This window comes from Echinops telfairi, unplaced genomic scaffold (assembly GCF_000313985.2).
Source record: "Echinops telfairi isolate 266 unplaced genomic scaffold, ASM31398v2 ScPeMD7_7;HRSCAF=31, whole genome shotgun sequence".
In the NCBI taxonomy this organism is placed as follows: domain Eukaryota; kingdom Metazoa; phylum Chordata; class Mammalia; order Afrosoricida; family Tenrecidae; genus Echinops; species Echinops telfairi.
In genome coordinates, this window is record NW_022103904.1 from 17,413,167 (window position 1) to 17,436,881 (window position 23,715).

At 38.9% G+C, this 23,715-nt stretch overlaps 1 protein-coding gene across 1 annotated transcript in view; it reads right to left on the reverse strand.

Moving 5' to 3' along the window:
• Positions 1–23,715, reverse strand: part of ABCA13 (ATP binding cassette subfamily A member 13) — a 457,705-nt gene that overhangs the window by 397,995 nt on the left and 35,995 nt on the right. The window contains exons 5-11 of the mRNA XM_045286290.1: positions 21,926–21,951; positions 17,815–17,978; positions 16,326–16,456; positions 12,713–12,846; positions 10,865–11,029; positions 6,907–7,106; positions 5,378–5,517 (exon numbers count right to left, since the gene is read on the reverse strand). Of these exons, the coding sequence (XP_045142225.1) occupies positions 5,378–5,517; positions 6,907–7,106; positions 10,865–11,029; positions 12,713–12,846; positions 16,326–16,456; positions 17,815–17,978; positions 21,926–21,951 (960 nt within the window). The remainder of the gene's footprint in view (positions 1–5,377; positions 5,518–6,906; positions 7,107–10,864; positions 11,030–12,712; positions 12,847–16,325; positions 16,457–17,814; positions 17,979–21,925; positions 21,952–23,715) is intronic.

Genomic DNA, 23,715 nt, shown 5'->3' on the forward strand with positions numbered 1-23,715 from the left:
CAAAATTGTAGCAAATTGAATGCACCAGTAAAGAAGTAAAATAAATTAAATAAGTGGGGTTTATTTCAAGCAGCAAAGGTGTCCAAAAATTAAAAATATTATCACTTAATATAGATGATTATATTTAAAAGGTGCCCTTAGTGCATGTGCTGAATCTACTCAATATCAGTGAGATGCGTTTGGGCACCATATTAACAAGATCCACATTCATCTGTCAGTTTGTCATACTGCAGTGGCTTATACTGTGGTTGCTAAGATGCAGAAAGCTGTGTCACTGGGATTTCAAATGACAGCGGGGTCGCCCATCATGAATGGTTTCCGCAGAGCTTCCGGATGAAGAACAGACTACGAAGCAGGACGAGGCTCTCCCCTTCTGGAGGACTGGTCACTGAAAACCTAGTGGACAGCAGCGAATCATTCTCAAATACTGAACGCCTCCTGAAAGGAAGTGGAGCATTGTCCGAGGTCGGGCCTGAAGATGAGCCTCTCAGGTCCAAAGGCTCAAAATACGGCCGAGGAAGAGCTGCCTTCTCACAGCAGAGTCGATCATAATGACATGGATGGAGTGCAGTCTGTGGGGGTAAAACCTTTGGGCCCTTCATTTGTTGATAAGGCACAACTCAAAATGAGAAGAACTAGCAGCAAACATCAATAAATAATCTAAATTTAGAATATACGAAGTATGAATCTAGGAAAACTGTCCGTTGTAAAAAATGAAATGGAATGCATTAAAAATAGACATTCTAGGGTTTAGTGAGCTGACGTGGCCTGGTAGTGGCCATTTTGTATCGTTATTGTACAGTTTACTATGCTGGGAATAAAACAATCAACAGGAATGACATTGTATTCATCATCAAAAAGCATGTTTCAAGATGTATCATGAAGTACAATTCTGTCTGTGATAGGATTATATCCCTCCACCTTCAAGGTAGTCCAATCAATACAACTCTTATTCAAGTTTATGCACCAGCCACTAAAGAGAGTGTTGGAGAAACTGAAGACTTCTAGCAATGTGTTCAATATGGAAATAGAGGAAGAAGCAATAGTTGGAAAATATAGCCTTAGTGACAGAAACTAAGCTGGACATCATGACAGAATTATGCAAGACCTATAACTCCTTCATCCTGAAGACAACCACACAGAAGGTAACTGACTATATACGTGAACTTCTTCCCCAAAGGTAGTACACAGAAATCAAATTGACTACGTCTGTAGAAAGAGGTGACAGAAAATGTCGATATTACCAGTTAAAAGGAAACTGGGGTGATTATGCAACAGACAATCAATTGCTCATCTCTCAGTTCAGGATAAAGTTGAAGAAAATTAAAACAAGTTCCTGAGAGCCAAAATATGATCTTGAGTCTATCCCATCTGAATTTTCAGAATATCTCAAGAACAAATTGACATTGAACCTTAATGACAAGAACATCATATAAGAAGAAAGTAATACATCAAGTAATAGATGATTTAAAAGACAGGAAAGGATTCTCAAACTTGCTCTTAATTGTAGACTAGCTATGGCAAATAGAAGAAATAATTAAGTAAAAGTTGAACAGAAGTTTTCAAAGTAAAACATCAAATATAATGAAATGTGCAAAGACCTAAGTTAGAAAACCAAAAGAGAAAACCATGTTCAGTACATCTTAAGCTGAGACAAATTCAAGCCTTGAGTTACAATAGTGAAAAAATTCTGTGGAAAAAATATTCAACTGCAGGAAGCATCAAAGGAAATGGAAAGGATACACAGAGTCACTGTACCAGAGGAACAAGTCGGCACTCACCCATTTCTAGAGGTAGCATATGAGCAAAAACCAGTGGTGCTGAAAGAAGAAGTTCAAGCAGCACTAAAAGCATTAGGTGAAAACAAGGCTTCAGGAACTTACGTAATACTTATTAAAATGTTTTAACAAGCTGACGAAACACTAGAATCAGTCACTAATCTTTGTCAGGAAATTTGAAAGACAGCTAGCTACTTGGCCAATTGACTGGAAGAGATTCATATTTGTACTCATTCCAAAGAAAAGTGACACAGCAGATGCTCAAATTACAGTAAATATCATTAACATCACACACAGTAAACTTCTGCTATGGATCAACCAACAACAGTTGCAGTAATGCATTGACAGGGAGCTGCCAGTTTCAGGCCTGATTCAGAAAAGGACATAGAACAAAGAATATCATCGATGTCAGATAGAACTTAGCTCAAAGCAGAGGATACAATAAAGGTGCTTACTTGTGCTGTATTGACTATGCAAAAGCATTTGACTGTGTACCACAACAAACGATGGATAGCCTTGAGAAGAATGGTAACCCTGGAACACTACACTGTGCTCATGAGAAACCTGTGCATGGACCAAGAGGCAGCTGTGTGGACCGAACAAGATACTACTGCATGGTTTGAAACCAGGAAAGATGTGTGTCAGGATTGTATCCTCTCAACATACTTATTCAATCTGTAAGCTGAGTAAATTATCAGAGAAGTTGAACTATGTGAGGAAGAATGTGGCATCAGGATGGGAGGAAGGCTTATTAACAACCTGCGATATGCAGATGACACAACCTTGCTTACTGAAGGTGAGAAGGACTTAAAGAACTTATGAAAGGAGATCCAAGATTGCAGCTTTCTATATGGATTACAACCCAGTGTAAAGAAAACCAAAATTACACATCATGGGGACCCCATAAGGAAAGGGTAGGATTGCCCCTATATTTTGCCAGGATTATAATGCTACAAGAATTGAAAGCCTCGTCTTTCTCCTGTGAAGCAACTGGTAGTTTCAAACTACTGACCTTGCAGTTATCAGCACTGCAAGTAACCCAACTACACCAACAGGGCTCATTCAATCTGACAAACTTTATATTTATTCCTGGTAAACACTATAATAAAAGAAAACATTGTATACCTAATTAAGGGGATCTAGTATGAACCTATAATAAACAAACATAATGGTGTAAAACTTCACGTTGTTGGTTTTAGGTATGGTCAAATGGATTTATACTATTAGCAGCACTATATCCAAAGGAATGAACCACTGCTCAGTCACGCGCCATTCTCACAGTCATGTTTGGGTATCTGCGGGCGTTTCAAAGAGTTTATGAAAAAACTCAACTTTCTTTTCATTATGTTCTTCCATGAAATTTTTGAGGACCTGAGATTGATGGGTAAGTCCAAAAGTATTGCTACTAGGGTTCCATTTCATACACAAAGAGGTTGATTACGAATAGAACTTGTTTAAATGTGTCTAGGCAATTAGTGATTACATGTTGGGCTGTCACCTGCAAGGTCAGCAGTTTGAAACCAGCACCTGCTCCTTAGGAGAAAGAGGAGGCTATCTACTCCCCTAAGGAATAGCAGTCTTTGAAACCCACAGGGGCAGCTCTACCCTGTCCTGTAGGGTCTCTGTAAGTCAGCGTCTACTTGATAGCAATGATTTCGATATTTGAGCAAAACAAGTGGATCTATTCAAACAAGTTCTCTCCATAACATTCTTGGCTTAGTCTTGGTAGAGTAACTTTTAAAAAGAGGTCCAATCAAACCTGGCTTCCAAGTAGAAGGCTTCACACACACACACACAGTGGTAGCTTACACACTACTGTGATGCTGGAAATTATGTTGCTGGTATTTCACATCACCAGCAAGGTCACCCATAGTAAACAGGTTCATCAGAAACTAGGAATAGAGTACAAAGAAGAATACACTCTCAACTTCTGAAGGAGTAGTCACTGAAAACAACAACTTGGAAAATATTACATGATACAGGAAGCATTGAAAGAAGATGGAAAGACTGCCCAGAGTCACTGTACTAGTTCAAGAACTAGCTGATTAACAAGAACCAATGGTATTGAGGGAAGAATTCCAAGCTTTACTACTGGGATTAAAGAAAAACAAGGCTGCAGAAATTGCTGGAATAACATTTGAAATATTACAACAAACAGATGTGGCTCTGGAAACACTCCTACACTTATGCCAAAAAATTTGGAAGGCAGCTATCTGACCATGCAACTAGAAGACAGCCATAATCACATACATATATAAAACTGTAGCTAACAATGTCAAAATTCATATACATTTACTACAATGAACCAGACGCTGGAACAAAAAGTATACCCTAACAAATCCAAAGGACTGGAATATTCAGAATATATTCTCTCACAACAGTGGAACTAGAAATAATTTTAAAAGATTTTAAAAGTCTCCAAAATTAAGCAATACTCTTTTTAATAACCATGATTCAAAGAATAAATCACAATGAGAATTAGAAAAATTGTTGAGTTGATTGTTAATAAAATTCTAACATAGCAAAGTTAAAGCTTGCTTAGAGGCTGTTTTTTAGCATTAAAATATGTTTCATAAGGAAAGCATCTGAAAATCAAGAAGCTGGAAAAATAATAGCACTCAAACTCAAGTTGGTAGAAAGAAGGGAATCATGACAAGGAAAAATTAATGAAACAGAAAGCATATGTAAAAGAGAATCAACAAATGTCTTTGACGATATGTGTGAAAGAAACTGGAACAAGTCTTTGCTCGGAATTAAGCCTCTTACAAGATGAGCCCCTAAGAGACAAAAAGCAGTTAAGTATGCACAAATCACAGAGAAACTTTCTGAATTTCTGTTCTTGACTTTGACTCTTAGAAGTTGTCTGACCAAGGCAAGTAATGTAATCTTTTTGAACGTAGTTTTCTCAAAAAAGGTTCAGTCTCAGAAAAATAAGGTAGGAATGTGCTTATCCTATCTGTGCGAAAGATTGAAGGATAAACTGTGGGCATTCTGACACAATCAAAGGAATAATCTCAACATACAGTCATTCTAATGAGAGTTTGAGAAGTCCGCTTCCATGGGGCAATGTCAGGACATCCCAGAAAATAAGGACTACACCTGATCCTTGGAGAGAGAGAAAGAATCAACCCTGGATCCAGAAGAGGGCAGGTCATAAATGCAAGCATTCTTCTGACATCACTGGCTCCAAAAGGGGTCTTTAGGGGAACATGGTGAGTCCTGGGAATGCCACAGTTGTAAAGTTATAAAATTCACACACGGGGGAATCTTTGATTTGGGAAGGCTGGCGAGGCAGAGGTGTGAGAAAGCCCCACGTAGAGTAAATCTGAAACCGGTGTGGCTAGAGTCATGTCGATTTATTGTACATTCATCATCCAAACCAAGAACATTTAGAGAGTGAAAACCGTCACTGTGAGGAACGTGAGACAGCCTGGCCTGGTCAAAGTAGGACTTCTAACAAGACTTCCCATCAGGGCAGAGAGTCAATTGAATGCAATAATCACAATTGCAAAATGCACTGGGAGAGCTCTTTACTGAAATGATGGTCTCTTAGGAAAAAGAGGAAGGCCACCTTCTCATAGTTAAGACTACTGACTTACAGAATCGACTGCGGTAGAAGCTTTCTTGCATATTCACATGATAAGCCACTTCACATGTCTTCCTGATAAATCCTATGAAAGCTTTCCAGTCATCAGTTTGCTCCAGCGACAATTGTGCTTTTTCCAGTATGTGAAATATGCTGCAATCAACAAGAACCCACACACATGCATTAAAATGCAATTATTCCTACAGCCTGATGGGAACTCTGTTGCCTCCATCACCCGCACCCACTTGCATAAAATTAGGAAACAGGATCTTCAACAGCAAGATCCTGTTTCCTAACATGTTTCCAAAAAAAAAAAAAAGGCTTGCAAATGTTTAGAGTCCCTCTTTCTTATGCATATCACAAGAGCACGATGGTGGTGGTGGTGGTGCTAGGGAGAGTGTTCTGACCCATGGGGACCCTCTATGCAACGGAATGCCACACTGCCTGCAATGCGCCATTCTCACAATCATTGCCATAGGTGAATCCCTTGTTACAGTCATTGTGTCGATCCATCTGGGGGAGGGTCTTCGTCTTTTTCATTACCTAACCAAAAGATAATAGGACTCCGTAAAATTCTAACCCAACAGGCCCTCTTCAATGAGCGAAAGGAAGACGAGTTTCAGATTCCTAGCTTCTGAAACAAACTGTCCTGCAGGGTGGCACGGAGTCGGAAGAGACTCGGTGGCAGCGAGTGTGGTTTTGTGGTTTCAAAAATCATATTGCTCTCTTCCAAGGAGTTCCTAAATTTCAAAGGTGTTACTAAATATACCAAGTTATAATGCACTCCCACACCTACCAGAGAAAAGGATGCCAATATATATTATAACGGAATCAACCATTTGTGTCAATAGATTTTGACTAAGTTTAAAATGAACACAAAACAAGGCCCACTTTTTCCCACTCACAAAATATGTCCTGGGCCTCATAAAAACGGCATCTGTACAGGTTTTAAATAAATAAATATAAAGATAGCTCTTCGTATGGAAGTCCATCTAAAGTGTGGTTTACTTTGAGCCAATACAAAGGGCATACAATCTAAAATTAGGATGCTGATACCTTCTCAACTATCATTCTCCCTTTGAGATTATTTGTAGCATTTAAACAGGTATCGGGACTGGTGAAAATACTTACTACAGTAATGATGGTCCACCATAACCATACATGATTTTGTACTTGCTAAGGAATGCTGGTGGCATAGCAGGTTCAGCTTAAATTTCAAAGATGGTACTATTGGAAATGAATTATGTAAAATGGTAGACACATTATTCTTTCTTAAAATCCCTTGCCATTAAGTCAATTCCTGCTCCTAGTGCCCTTAGCAATGTTCCACAGGAGAAAACTGAGGCTGTCTGCCCCTGTAAATATTTATAGTCGCAGAAACTCTAAGGAGCCAGAATCACCTCAATGGCGATAAACTGTACGTAAGAATTAAATATCTCATTGTCATTTTACAGAATTCATTTCCAACAATACCATAAAGTATTCTTTTAATTGTGGTGCCATCTAACTTGACAAATAATAAGACAGACAAATGTGCTTTACGTGTTTGTAGATTTATGGTTGCCTTTTGATCCGTCTACTGCCAAGGTGTCATTCAAGAGGAGAAGCCAGGAGTACCAAGCTTCCGCCATCTTCCTCGGCTTGCTCTCCATCTCAAATTGATCCCTGAGGGTCTTCAGGTTTTGCAAAATCCCTACAAGGATCTTCCCAAGCAGGTCACTTTTTTGCCACTGGCCAAACACCTGACAATATAGAAACAAAAATATTCTCACCAAAAATAATAAATTTAAAAACATAGTAAGTAGTTCAGAAATGTTAGCAGACCACCCATACTAGATCAGAATTGATTTTTATTTTGCTATATACACAACCATTGTGGAAAGTGCTATGAAACCACATCAAACAATTGGAAATAAAAATGTTATATGATACAGCAATCGGTATGCTAGGTATATATCCCAAAGAATTAAGAGTCATAAAATACAAAGGGAATATGCAAATAGCAAGAAGTTGGAAACAACTAAGTGCCCATCAGTATAAAAATGGATAAAGAAGCTCGGGTACATACACTCAGTTAAATACTATGCATAGCTAAAAACAATGTAAAAATCATTACGCACTCTATGACATGTGTGCATCTGAAAAACATCATGCTGAGTGAAATTAATCATAAAAGGGCAAATATTATATGAATTCACTATTATAAGTGAAAAAAACTATAATAAAACACCAGAGAAATACACTCATCACAAAGAAAGAAGATCTTAGTAACTGCTGAGGGAGGAAGATGAAGGGCGGGGGGAGAGAGAGTGAAAGGCTGGACTAGGGGAGGGTGTGATGGACAGTAATCTACAAAAGGGGAAAAGCAGCAAGGCTAGCATGAAGCGCACAGGTGTGGGCGAGGGGTCAATGAGTAGTTTAAACTGTTGAATGCAAAGTTGATGACTCGTGACATAACCCCCAGCGAACTCACTGTTTTAAAAATGGAGGTACATTTTAACATTCTATTTCACTGAAAGATTGACGTATATGTTTTAACTATGCATGATTTAGCTTCTACCCAGAAGTGAAAGATTTTAATCTACAACAATATATGCATGTAACTTTTTCATTGTCTTTGTTTCCTTCTTCCTTGCCTACTGACTATTCCCCAAAGAGAAAGCAACCATGTAAATTCCTTAAGAAATAAAATACAATTTAAAAACTCAACAATTAGAACTTGATGATATATTTAAGAATGTAGGAATGTGTTAATACAATTTAAACGCATTTTTAATTAATACATAGTTACTAAGTACAATTTTATGTCAAGATTTTAGGATGATGACACTAGAGGCAATTAGTATTATAGTTTATCAACATTTAGATTAAAATAGATCATTAATACCAAATAAGATACCACAGTGAAACGAATAATGGCATTTATATGTGTTAAATAATCCTTAACTAACCATGAGTGTAAATTACTTAAAAAAACATAGAAAGCAAAAGGCATTCACACACCATTCGATGTTGTTCTCACTTACATCATCCCTTGATCATTCTTAAAACCAGATAAATTTAATGCTACCAATTTTCCAATGTTGCTGTGTTCTATCAAATTGATTTCAACCCAGAGTGACCCTATATGACTGAGTGGAGCACCCCATAAGGTTTCCTAGGCTAAATTTTTAAAATAATTTTACTGGGGGCTCTTACCACAATCCACCCCTCCATCCATTGTGTCAAGCACATTTGTACATAAGTTGTCATCATCATTTTGAAAACATTTTCTTTCTACTTGAGCTTTTAGTATTAGCTCATTTCCCCTCCCACCCCCCCCATGAACCCTTGATCATTTATAAAAATTAAAATTTTTTTCATTTCTTATAGCGACTGCTCTCTCCCTTCAACCACTTTTCTGTTGTTTGTCCCCCTGGGAGGAGGTTATATGTTGATCATTGTGATTGGTTCCCCTTTCTTCCCTCCCCCTCTTTCCCCACCTTCCCCCTGTCCTCCTGGTTTGGTTACTCTCATTATTGGTCCTGAGGGGTTTATCTGTCCTGGATTCCCTTCTTGCGAGCTCTTATCTGTGCCCATGTACATGCTCTGGTCGAGCTGGATTTGTAAGGCAGAGTTCGGGTCATGATAGTGTGAGGGACGAAGCATTAAAGAACTAGCGGAAAGTTGTATGTTTTGTCGGTGCAATACTGCACCCTGACTGGCTCGTCTCTTCCTTGTGACTCTTCTGTAAGGAGATGTCCAATTGTCTACAGATGGGATTTGGGTCTCCACTCCACCCGCCCCTTCAGTCACATCGATATGATTTTTTGTTCTGGGTATTTGATACCTGATACCTGATCCCATCAACACCTCATGATCACACTGGCTGGTGTGCTTTTTCCAAGTGGGGTTTGCTGTTTCTCAGCTAGATGGCTGCTTGTTTATCTCCAAGCCTTTAAGACCCCAGATGCTATATCTGTTCATATAGGTACCATCAGCTTTCTTCACCACATTTGCTTATGCACCCACTATGTCTTCAGTGATTGTGTCGGGAAGGTGAACATCACAGATTGCCAAATTATTAAAATAAAGTGTACTTGTGTTGAGGGAGTACTTGAGTAGAGGCCCAATGTCTGTTTTCTACCTTAATACTTAACATATAAATATATGTTCATAGATATATTTCCCTATCATTATATATAAATATATTTACATATGTACAACCTAAGCTGACATTCTTATGAGAGTTGATTGCTAAGTTATTGATTGTTAGCAGTTGAGATAGTTAAGGTTTATTGTGCCAACCTGGCCGATAAACACGTGTGGGGTTAATTGAAGGGCAGAGAGATAAGTGGCTCCGTGAGGCTCGTCTTTCTAGTTCTCGGGTCTCTTGCTTTGTGATGGTCGGACCAGGGTGCAGCTGCCTTAGCCAGTTCCCTGCTTCAGCTGGCCAGGCTCACTTCCTGCAAGACATCCCCAAGGAGAAGCCACATGGACCTACCCCGATGCAGCTCTGGGTGCTGGAGCACCCACGTGGAGACCCTGCCAGTGCTGAGATGCATACACGCTCACTGACTCAGCTTTCCCCCTGCAGTCAGCATCATTGCGTCTGTTTTGTGAGATGGAGGAGGACTTTGTGGATTGGTGTTGGACATATGGGTTAATGTTGGACTTGTGGGCTTGGGCAGCACTGGGTTGGGATGTTTTCTTGATGTGCACTTACCCTTTATATAAAACTCTCTCATGAGTTTCTGTGGATTTGTTTTTCTAATGTACCCAGACTAACACAGCAGTCAAGCGCTTAACCATTGCTCCACCAAGGTTCTAGCTCACAATGACACCTAAACTTCTTATCATTTTCTCCATTGTCTGACCACTTGGGATGACACATTTTAGGATGAAACAGTTGGAGAGGTAATTTTTTGCCATGATGAATGTTTTGCTTGATAAAGCATACTGAAAGTAATAGTCATGGTGACATCTAATTCGCTCCTAATCCAGAGACTCCCTGCAAAAGAATTTTTAACGAGCCAGGACCTTCTTAGGCTCTGCAGGTACTCTGCAGGCACCTTGCACCCAAAAGCACTCCTTCTGAAAATGAATCACTATTTATTTTTAGATCATAGGCCCTCTCTCATTAAAATGAGAAAAAGTTAAATGAAGATTCAGAATGGTGCAGGGTGCCAAAAGACCAGACTCAAAAGAGTCCAAGAGAAAATCTCACATATTAATAAATTGTCATTCTAGGAGCCTTGGACAGGCCAACCATAATTTTAAGCCAAAGAATTTCAGCAGGACAAGATGAATATTTTATCAAATAACTACTGAGACCTTCTGAGTCACAACCTTATATTGTGCACATGATCGAAGGTATACATAACCAGGATGTGGTTCTCCTACAGTCTTTCCCAAGAAGGACATATAATCCAACAATTGGAAAAGGTGGGAAATATGAATGGACTTGGACATACTTGCACTGGCACACATCATAAAGAACGGCTTTGATATTGTATAACACCTGTTGGCAGACTCGGGGCCAACTGATCGCATGGACAAGGTAGTCTTGGGCTTCTGACCACCTGGGATGACATTCTCTAGGGTGATGCTCTCTACCAGTATCATCTTCTGAGGTGCTAGACAAGACTAAGCACATCGTCCTCTCCAGAGACTTGTTCACGGAAATCTAGCAACAGTATGGAAATATGTATAAGTGAAAACTCTTTTCTAGAATGGTTCTCTTCTTAGAATAATTCCAAAAAAAAAAAAAAGAATAATTCCATAATCTTGGAAAAGTACATTTTGCTTAGTTTAAAAAGACACAGGTCACAATGTTACTTATAAGATCTATATGTAAATTTACACTGACTAGAGGAAGAAAATGAAATACATTTTTCAGGATTGTCCAGAATCTGTGGGAACCACTGCTTCTCCAAGGTAGATGACCAGAGCAGGATATCAACTGTTGTCAATCCTCACACTTGTGCCAAAAGTAAACACGGGATGATTCATCTTAATGAGTACTTGGAGATAATAAACTGTTTCTGTAAGCAATAGTTTTTGTCTAGCTACCAGAAATAGGTGAATTCGAGAGTTTTCACATTGAGGCTTTAAATCGTAATTTCAAGCCCTGGGCTGCTAACCTCAAGGACTGCAGTTTAAAACCATCAGCTGCTCCTAGGTAGAAAGATGAAGCTGCTCCTATAAAGATGTATAACCTCAAATCGGTATGCAGAATCACAGAATCTACTTGGTGGCAGTAGATGAGACACGATGTGAGTGGTCAATGATATTGTGTGGAGATGGTAGGTGTGAAACAAGAAGGAGGAAACTGTTTATGTCACAGCCACATGTAGATTCTGGCTGGTGGAATTGTTTTCGTTTGTTTTCAATGCTACACCACCCCCTAAGGCATCAGGTTGTGTATGGATAGCAGGCCAGCAGTCAATACCTCCAGATACAGTATGAGCAGTCATGTAGCTTCACAGGGAAAACAAGACTCCCACATATTGTACTAGAGAGGCCAGAGAAAAGGATACTGTCAGGTGAAGGGCCAAAAAAAGCTGTCTGTGCAAAAACAACAATCATATTTCAATGGAGACATGCCACCATATAGTCTGGGGTAGTGGGATGGACAGAGTTATTTTCAAGGCTCCATTATGTGGTCTGCTCCATGCGCTGAGCACTGCGACCTCTAGCAGGAGAATCTCGCTCTTCTCCAAACAATCAATAGAGCCACCCTGAACAAGGTGCTGCAACGGCTATGCTCCTGAACTTGAGGTAGGGTTTGGAGAGACTGGTGGACTTGCAGGGGACAGATGTGTAGGTCTCAGATCCTGTGCTATCCAAGGCAAAAGAGCTTGATCATGCCCTATTATAGAAAAAGGAAACTGTGCAGATGATATCCCATCCAGAGCTCCTGGCATACCAGTCAGAGGCTAGGCCCTTACCTTGTTCTACCTCTTTATTAGACACAATTAAGAAAGCCGGCTTAACTCTGGTGGACTTAGCTGTTCTCCAGAATCTCTACCTCATAGTGACAATCTTCTGTCTGCCCAGAAAGACATGTCTCTGGAGCCCCATATCCCTCCAGCTGCCCTGTCTTAAGTTCTGGTCTCCAGATGCAATCAGATGCTAGTTTTCAGATGCTCCCTCCTCACCAGGCTTGGCCTCTCTCACTGCCAACTCCAGGACCAAGGAAATATTCTATTACCTTGAGTCCCGACGTATAGGAATAGGTACAGGTATAGGAAACATGAGCGCAGTAATTGGCAAATGCTCTTCCTGCTGTCCTCTTCCACTATCATTCAATTTGTCGTGTAGCTTATCATGATAGATTCCCTGGCATTGAAAAATCAAACATAGGTACCTCCTTTAGTTTAGCTGAATAATTCAGGATTCTTTCTGAGTGAAGATCATCCAATCCAAATCGGGATTGCAGGTCATATTGGAGCAGCTGCGGATCCCACACAATATCCTTCAGGGACAGATTGTATCCCTGCTCTACAAAATAAGTGGATGTCTTTTAATGTCAGTTGTTTTAATACTTTAGAATATTAAAAGTAATTGAGAGGGGAAAAGTCATCTTTATTTCTAAAATAAAACTAAATGAAGACATTATACCATTTGGGTTATCAAATAGGAAAAGATAACAGAAGCTAATACTACTGAAAAGGCAGTAAGAAGGCCTATATTCCCAGAGTAAATTACTGCAAAGTTTCTAGAGCATAAATTGAGAATATATTCCAATAGTTCTAGACGAGTTAAATCATTAAACCAAGTAATTCCACATTTACCAAACTATCTCAAGAAGCAATCAGATACACAAACAGACATTAGTACTTGTTTTTGTTAAATGACATCAAATCAATTCAGACACATAGTGACCCTTTACACATCAGAACAAAACACTGTCAGGTCATGCAACACCTTTACAATCATTGCTCTGTTTAAACCTATTGCTGCAACCATTGTATCAGTCCACCTTCTTGGAAGTCTTCCTCTTTTTGACAGTCCATGGTACTTTTCATATTCTCTGAAAACACCATGATTCAGGGGTATCAGTTCTTCTCCAGTCTTCCTCATTCCTGGTCCAGTTTTCATATGCAGATGGGTAATTGCCAAGGCTTACATTAGTTTCACGTTAGTCTTGAAGCCCTATCTCTATTTTCGAATATTTTAGAGGTTGGGTTTTTTTGTTTTGTTTTTCTGCAGCAGCAGCAGCAGCATGATTTGTCATTTGACTCCCTGACTGCTGCTTCCAAGAGAATTGATAATGACTTCATGCAAAACGAGATCCTTAACTACTTACAATATTTTCTTCATTATTTAAGATATTGGTTCGTGGCCCAGTTAGGATTTCCATTCTATTCATTTGAAGGTAAAATCCATACCAAAATCAATATTCTTTTATCTTTATTCATGTTTCAGGCCTTCATCGCTTTCAGTAAACAAGGTTATGCCATCTGCATATTGCAGATTACTAATGACACTTCCACTAATCCTGGTGCTGTTTTCTTCTTCAAATTGTTCAAATTCTCAGACTATTTGCTCAGCATACAGATCAAATCACACTTTTTCTTTGTGTTAAATCATGCAGTATCCCCGTGCTCTATTTGATGTCTGCCTCTTTGTGTACGTTCAGGTTTTGCAGAAGTGGAATCAACAGATCTGAAATTCCCATTCTCCTCAATGTTATAAATAGTTAGCTAAAATCCGCATCATTGAATGTCATTGCATAAGACACAAAAAAACACAGGTTACCCTTGCAGAAGGGTTTCGGGGAGGAGACGAGCCAGTCAGGGTGCGATGTAGCAATGATGAAAAATACAACTTTCCTCTAGTTCCTAAATACTTCCTCCCCGCCCCCACTATCATGATCCAAATTCTACCTTGCAAGTCTGGCTGGACCAGAGGATGTACACTGGTACAGATAGGAACTGGAAGCATAGGGAATCCAGGGCGGATGATCCCTTCAGGACCAGTGGTGTGAGTGGCGATACTGGGAGGGTAGAGGGAGAGTGGGTTGGAAAGAGGGAACCGATTATAAGGAGCTATATGTGACCTCCTCCCTGGGGGAGGGACTACAGAAAAGTGGGTGAAGGGAGACGTCGGACAGGGCAAGATATGATAAAATAATAATTTGTAAATTATCAAGGGCTCATGAGGGAGGGGAAAGCGGGGAGGGAGGGGGAAAATGAGGACCTAATGCCAGGGGCTTAAGTGGAGAGGAAATGTTTTGAGAATGATGAGGGCAATGAATGTACAAATGTGCTTTACAGAATTGATGTATGTATGGATTGTGATAAGAGTTATATCAGACTCTAATAAAACGGTTTAAAAAAAACTGCAATGTGCTTCTTCGGCAAGAGAATTATTTCATAGAACCAAGAGAAATAAGGGCAATTGTGAATTGTCTTGAGAACTATGTTTTGCAATTGTATTTGTTAGTGCTAGATCACTAACAAGTTGGCAGAAAATAGCTTATTATAATTACATTCTTAACTGTAATTATATTTCCAAATTTAAGTTAATTGCTGTAATTTGGATGATGAACTGAACAAAAACTTAGGTATTCAAACCAGTCTATAAACTGAGATCACTAAGTGGATTATAAGGAGCTCTCTGTTATGCGTGTGTATTTCTACTTCACTTCTGGGTTTTATTGAAGATTTTTGAGCAATTAACCTAAGGTTAATCTCCAGCTCCTCAAAGAGTTACAGTCTCAGAAACCCGCAGGGGCAGGCAGTTCCACCCTGCCCTACAGGGTCACCACGAATTGGCAGTTTGCTGTGTTCCCTCTTACGAAACGCACCAAAAAATGTTTCCTCTCTCCTGGGATCTTCCCTTTGGAGGAACAGAGAGAACCTGGGACGGGGTAGGGAGTGAAGGAGGAATGGTGTCCCAAATCTGAATACAAACATTTGAGAGTTAAGAATTACTAGGTCTGTAATGACGCAGAAGAAAGATCAGACTGTCTGCTCTCTAAGGATTCACGTTCACACGTGCCTTAAAGGGTTATCAGGAGTCAGAGTCAACTTGATGGGTTTAGTTTGAGGGTTTAATAGAAGTTTACAAGAATAAAAAGATTAAAGTCATAGGTTCAGTGTTAGATCTAATTTTAAAAAACATCACGTCAAAGAAAGTTAATGGCAGTTAGGGGGTTTTGTTTTGTTTTTAAAAACTTTTTCTAAACTCTCAGTTTTACTCTCAATGAGCATAGATTTTCAAAAGTAGTATAAAATAAGCCATATTATTAATGAGGACCTAATGTCGGGGGTTTAAATGGAGAGAAAATGTTTTGAGAAACGATGTACAAATGCGCTTTACACAATTGATGTGTGTATGGATTGGGATAACAGTTGTATGAGGCCCTAATAAAATGTTTAAAAAAAAATCCATATTATTTTAATTTAAACTTTCCCGTCTAGTTTGATGTTAACACCAATAATTGATTCTTCATTTTAAAATATATTTTTGCTGTAATTTCTCACGTATAAAATTTAATTACGTGCTTTTGCGGGGAGTGGGTTAGTACAGATCTACCAGTGAGAAGAATGGAATTATGTTGGAGGGTGATGACATTTATCTCAATCAGGGTCCAAAGTTAATGTTTTCTAACATCAAATTGCTTACAAATGCTTATCTGTCAAAACTGTCCTTCGTGCATGAGTCTTATAAAAACAAGTAGTATTCTTTGCTAACCAAATATCTATTTAAATTTGTTGTTAGTACATTTTGAGATCTGGAGCCTATCATGGCCCTTATTCATCTTTGAATTCTTTTACAGCTCATTACATAGCACTCTGCAGGTGTGTAATAACTTTTGTGTGTGGTACAAATATATACAACAAAATATTTGTCATTTCAACATTCTTACATGCATCATGCTGTGCAACACCCACCATACTTTTTTAATTATTTCAAACATTTAAAAGTAAAAGATTGAAAAAAATCTAGCAATATCTTTAAGGTACTCTTACCGGTGACTGCTACCACATTGTCCTGCAGAATTATAAGTGTGGAAATGGTCATGTTCAATATAGACTCAGAAACTTTGGAGAATGTATGGTTGAGTGGAAGCCAAACTAAATCTTCTAAGGATATTAAGGAACTAGGATCAAAACAAAGCAAAAGTAGTATGAGTTATTAGTTAGCAAAAGCAATTTAGCATCAATTCCAGATTTATTTACATCCTACCTACTGGGCTCCCAACCCAATGCAGGCTATAGCTAACCATTTATAATTCTGTGGGTAATAGGCATTAAATAAAATACCAACCCACTGAATTAGGGACTAAGCATAAAAGTTAAAGCCTTCCTTTGAAACACTTGAGAATTTTGGCTAAATCCACCTTTGACTTTGATAGAAGTCCCTAGCAGGGTGAGTTCTCCCACAGATCTTGCTAGAAATCCTGCTTAGACCTCTCTGCTAAAGACAGCCAACCTTTGAGACCAGCTAGGATATGAAGGATTGTTGGCTCAGAAAGCAAGCCATCAGCCTGCTATTTCAAAATTCGGATACGCAGTATAACACTGGGAGCACAACATCTTGAAATGTCAAATACTCTAATCACGGCACTCTCTCTAATCTAAATTCTATTCATCAAACTATGAATGAGTCCAAATAGTGGTTTCTAAGCTTCATTTAAGAAAGCAAGGGGCTTCAGGGCATCACTGTATATGGAATCCCTGACCTAGGAGCTAAGGGCCCTTCCTGCCTTGGCCTAAGGACAAATCAGATTGATCTCAATAATGATAAGTGTTATTCTCGGTTATTATACACAATTTATAAGTTATCATAAGTGAATGATATAAACCTAAATATAACATAAACGTTTACTAAAAAAATGGCATGGGCTTACAAGAAAGTATTCAACTAGGAGAGGAAGACCTTGCTGCTGAAAATGGAAGAACGTCACCTTGAGAAGGCATCTTCACGACAGTGGTGGCTATTGTGCTTTGTGTTGACGGCCACTTTTAACTTGATGAATTGGAAAACTGAAACCACTGAGCTGATCAGTTTGGGTTGATGTTTTGGGCAACGACAGTACAGTTTATTAAGAAATTAGTTGACATTAAATCCATTTCCTATCTCTAATATTAAAAAAATGCAGAAACAATCAAAAGTACATTAAATTGAGTTTGATGATACAGGGTACTTTACTACTATGAAGCATTATGTAGCCATTTAAAAAGGGAGAAAATTATTCTTTGAACAGTGGGAGCATATGAAGCATTAATGAGGTCATCCTCAATTTCTTAAATAGTGGAAAAACTGCTCTGGGTATTACTGCACTATATGAAATATAGATAGATGAGGCATTGTGTAAGACTTCCATTAACTTTAGGGAGCTTTTGTCATCGATGTTTTTGTTCTTTTAACAAACATTTCCTTGGTTACATATTTTCTCATTTTAAAAGTTAGGAGGAAATACCCAAAACACGTACAATAACTTCTTTAAAAACTTACTTCAAAACTACTTGGAGAAACTGTACGACAGCATGTATGCTCTGATCAAGGTGAACATTTTTTGCATAGAGTTGTGGCAGTGAAAGTAGAAAATTCCAGATAAGAGGTTGTTTGTGAAGGCTTTCCAATTTTGATATCATATCTTCGATCTTATTGAGATCTTCCTGGTAGAAAGATAACAAAATATAGCACTGACATTTCTTTCTTTGGTTTTATTCTTAACCAATCAAATGAGAGAGAAAGAGAGAGACCTAGAGAATGTTGCAAAAGAGGAGGAACATAGGACCTATGGTGAACATAAAAGATTTAAAATTGCTCAGGTGTATTTTTAACGGATCTGCTAGCAGTCTGGAAGGGGAAGCAGAGATTTTTTTTATTGTAACAAGTGTAGCAATTTCTGAAATATTTTAATCTATACTATTTTTAAGATCGATCTTAAGAGAACATAATGATTTACTGTTAATTTATAAATAATGAGTTCAAATACCAACAAATGGGGGAAGTCTACTTTCATGTTGCTTTCTTTTTCTTTGTTATTGCATCTAAACCCAATCATAACTGAGAGACAGTAAAAATAACTCTAAACAATCCTAACTGAGAGACAGTAAAAATAACTCTAAACAATCCTAACTGAGACACAGTATAAATAACTCTAAACAATCATAACTGAGATACAGTATAAATAACTCTAAACAATCATAACTGAGATACAGTATAAATAACTCTAAACAATCATAACTGAGATACAGTATAAATAAATCTAAACAAAAAATACACAACTCCACGCCACCAACCACTATCACCAACTAGGAAGAGCTGCTTTTGATGGTACAGTCAATGGACTCTTAGTCTGGAGGAAGGTAAACTAAAAATTATGGCAAAAAAACAACCAAAACAACCTCTTGGGAACTCTGGAATGCCTCCCAAACTTGACCAACCACTAAGAATAGGTGACCAGCTCTCCACCTTGCCAATGACTAAGGTGTCCTGCAGGGTGAGGAACTGAACTGCTCAAACAGAATGGATTTAGCTGGTTGCCGGACACATGGCTAGAGGAAAATGCGGGATGGGCTGGCTGGTCACACTCATAGACCAGCTGAGGGTGCCAACTCCCCTTCCTGAGCTCGCTGAGAAGGAGCAGACACAGAAAGCAAAAATACTCTCGGCATGTTCTGTTTGTTTGCTTGTTTGAAATAAACTTGTATGTCACCGAAGATCCAAATCCACTTCCGTTTTTCTCTTCCTTATTTTTGAGCCACTCAGACCAATATTTAGATCTGAGGGGTAAGGAATCAATTTTTTTTTTCCTTTTGGAGCAATTTTTATTTATTTCCTGTTAAACCCTCCATTTCTGGATGCCTCTTCCCCTCCCTCTTCCCTTCCCCCCAGCTCCCCCAGCCCCTCTGACAGCTCCTTCGTTTATCACAGCATGCTCTGGGTGTGAGATGCAATATGGTGATCCAGAGTTTAGACTCACCTCACCTGTCCATAGAACTAGAGGCCGAAGGGAAGTGAAGCAGGCACCCAGAGCCCTCTGATGTCCCCTACAATTAATTATTCCTCCTCTCGTTGCTTTGCTCCTTTTTTCAATATAAACTCTGGGCCATGTATACTTAGGTTTCAGATTCTCCCCCTATTCTCTCATCAACCCACTTCAGTCAGGCTTTGGCCCCCGTCCCCAACAAAGATTCTTTGGTAGGCAACACCAGGGACCTCCAGAGTGGGACTCTAGTTAGGCATGTTTCACCCTCATCGGACAAGAGCAGCATTGGAGAAAGTGGATCATTTCCATACCTTTGAAAGTAGCTTCACTTGGCTTCCATAGCACACACTCTCCTGGTTTTCTCCCTACTTACTTGGCACCTTCCCAATCTTTTGGGATAGGAATAAATAATACCTTCCTTCTCAACCCCCCCACACACACACACACAAACACACACACCAGTGCACCAGCAATTCTGCCCTCTGACCTTTTTTGAATGCTTGTGACAACTCTCTCCTGTGATGATCTCAATCATTTTTAAGACTTCAAATATCATCTGTGCACCAACATACCCCAAATTTACATACACAGCTGAGACCTCAATTCCAAACTGGCCTGGCCCACAGCCCCTGGACAAAACCACTTGAATACTTCATTAGCATGCCCCTAATCAGCCTTCTGATTCTCCTTCCCCAACACAAAGCCATTCCAATCTTCAACCACCCTAGCAAAATGGTCATTCCATTCTTTGAATTGTTGAAGCCCAAACACTTAGAGTTATCCTTGATTCCTCTCTTTCTCTTCTGACCTGTATTGTATTCATCATACTATTTCTTTTATCTTCTGAATGTATCAAGAATTCCACAGCTTTTTGTTACCTCCATCCCTAATCCAAGTCACCATCATTTGCTAGTTAAGTGCATAGTTTTCTCAATCGTCTCTTACAGCCCTGTTCCATCAGTTTGTGCTCAGCACAACATCCAAAGAGATCCTTGGCAAACATTATGCAAGTATCATCATTCTACTAGCCAGGACATTCCACTGACTAGATCTCTCAAAATAAAAGCCAAAGAGTATAACACCATTTTCAGAATTCTAAATATAGAAAAGTTACCTAGAAATCGTTCATCATAACAAATAAAACTTCTTTCATGTGCAACACTTTTTCAGATAATGGTATGCATACGTAAATATTTTTCCATCACAATTCTATTAGTGATATGTCTTTATATTCTTTTTATACTGTACATAATATATTAATCATTTTTCATGTGCTATATTTATCACAAAGTGGCTTACTAAACTATGTTATAAAATGTATTTAATATATTTATGGATAGTCAAATTATCCAGCATTTTGAATAAATATCTTTTCATACAGTTTTTAAATTATTTTTACATTATAGGATGAATTGTCAGAATGATTACAATAGAAAACCACCAAGGTGTTTTACCAAAAGTTATTATATCATTTCTTATTGTTGCAAGCCATGACAGACTTTAATATCACAAGCACTGGCTGCCATCATTTTCTGTTTTTAATTTAATTAATATAATCTTTAATATGGTACATTTTCCCCTTTTTAACAGGTTCTTTGCAAAACTATAAATGTATGTGACCTATACATTTTCCTTCTGACCAAGTATATCAGAGAGCTCAAAATTAAGAAAGTGCTCTCTCATATCATTTTGGCAACTCTACTGACAATATCGACAATCCTTGTTTTATTTGAATTCATTGATTCTCCCTGTTCTTCTGATTGCTTTATCGCATACACAATGTTCTTTCAAGGTGCAATACTGCTGAGATTCTCAAACACTCACTGTCACTTGCTGCAAAACAAGTAAGGAAAGATTTCCCATATTGTCTGCATTTGTATTTTATTGACAGGGTTCTCAACCTTGACTTACAGGGCTTGAACTAGACGATTCCTTGTGTGTGCTTCAGGGGAAGGAGTTCTGTATATCGTAGAATGTTTGTAAGCTGTGACACTAAAAAGTGCCTGTTTATTTTTTTTTTATTTTAAACCTCACCCTGTGAATAACTAATATCTCAAGGGCAGGTCTTGGTGGCAAAGGGGGTTTACTCCTTTTGCTGCTGGCCAAAAAGGCAGTGGTTCAAAGTCACCAGCTGCTCCATAGGAAAAAGATGCTGTGATCCGCTCCAAGAAAGATGTACAGTTTGGAAATCCTCAGGAGCAGATCCACTCGGTCCTAAGGGGTCTCTGTGAATTAGAGTCAACTTAAAAGGGGGACTGTACTTAAAATGAGCCCAAAGATATCTGCCTAACATACAAATCTCAAATTGAACTTTTACTTAGTATAAATGTGAACTTTGTCTTATAAGACAACTCCATGGATTTTATGCCACCTAGAGCACTCAATGTTTCCCTTTTGCTATTCGTAGTCTTAACTTCTAGCCATAGGGACAGAGAGCCTTGTTTGAGAAAATTAAAACTTAGGTTTCAATCCATCTTTTGAGTGAATCTACCTCCTCCATATTCAGCTTCTACATAGTTGCTACTAAAAACTGCTATTTGGAAAAATGAGTTAAATTAGAAAGCAATATTTGGACTTAACCATTATGTCTTTGGAAGTTAAATTTCAGGTGTTTTCTAGGGTACTTACTGTTAAAAAGCTGGAACCATATGAATCTACAATAAAGCAGATTGAAAAGATTTTAGTTCAATCAACAGTAAAAATAACTTGTTGCTCAGTGGCTATTTTAGGTCTACAATCAAAGGGAGATTCAGAGACTGCTGATTAAAAACAAGATTATACTCTAACATAAAATTTATATTTTAAATGAATAGCCAATATCCAAAACAAGTTAGTATTTTTAATAAATGTTCTTGTTGAATGTAGACGCAGCAAAATATACACCCACTCAACAATTCCTACATGTTCAGCTCAGTGAGCCCTGGCAGTGTAGTGGTTTATGAGTCCGGCTGCTAATTGCAAGGTCAGCCATTCAAACCCAACAACAGGTCCTGGAGAGGAAACTGAAGCTGATTATATCATTCAAGTTGTGTAACCATTCATACTCTTTTTAAATCACTCATTCCCATCGACATAAACACACTGCCCATAAGTTTCCTATTCGACTTTTTGAATTGCTGTTTTTAATTTGATTCATTATAAATAGTTCTTCAAAAGACTATGATGTTCAAGGCCATCATTCTTTACTAAATCGGCCAACTTAGTGCTTGAGTTAAAGAAGACTTTCATTCACTTTCCACAGTGTTTATTACTTTAATAAACCCTCCTTCCTAGGCATTGTAACCAGCACAGTGAACAGAAGGGAAAATAAAGAAAAATTCAGGAGAAAGAAAACATGTTGAAGAGTGAAGAAAGAAAGTGGAATTATGGTTCACATATAATTTTTAATCACATACACCATGTACTGTGAGTTGGCATCAACTCAGTGGCAGTTAGTCTGGTTTTTGGAATGCAATGATTTATATGGCTCTTCTAGCCAGTGCCTGTTACTACCACCTAATGACCTTTTCCAGAGAGCTCCTGGTAGGAGAAGAAGCAAGATCCTGGCAGGATCCAGTTGGGAGGGATTATTAACAGGATTCGTTGTGATTACCATCCTACTGGGTCTAGAACAAGCTGTCTCAAAAGCAAGAAGGGGAAGACTTTGCTACCAGCAAGAGAGATGAGCCAGGAGTGGAGCGCATCTTTTGGACCTTGCGATCCGAGCACATTAAAACTCTTTGATCCGGGAAACAGTGGTGGCACCAGAGGAGCAGCTAGAAGCCGCAGCAGCTGAACCAGGAGAATGAGCAAGAGACAGTAGTGTACCTCTCACCCACAGCAAGTAAAGTGGAATGCTTGCAAGCAGGAGGTGGGGGGTGGGGAGTGGGGGTATGGGGTGGGGGGGCAGCTTTGCTGATTCCCACACAAAGGCAGAGCTGAGTGCCTTGGACTGAGGCTTATGGTGAAATGCCCTTTGTGCATTTATTGACAGCCTTAAAAGAACTTTGCAGAGGCCAGGCCAAAGGACTGCAGGTCAGAGAAAGTCCTGCCTGAGGACATGACAAAGAGCTACTCTGACTGAACAACTACATCCTAAGTATTTTCACCTACATTGAAACCTGTTAACTTCCTTAATAGACCCCATCATCATGAGTATGGTCTGTTAGTTCTATGTGGCCATTGAAAAATGAATTTTCAAAAGAAAAATGAATTTTCCAATGTAACGATGAAAAATACAACTTTCCTCTAGTTCCTAAAAGTTTCCTCCCCGCTCCCACTACCATCACTCGAATTCGACCTTGCAAGTCTGGCTGGACCAGAGGATGTACACTGGTACGGATGGGAACTGAAAATCCAGGGAATCCAGGGTGGATGAGCCCTACAGGACCAGTGGTGTGAGTGGTGGGACATGGAGGGTTGAGGGACAGTGGGTAGGA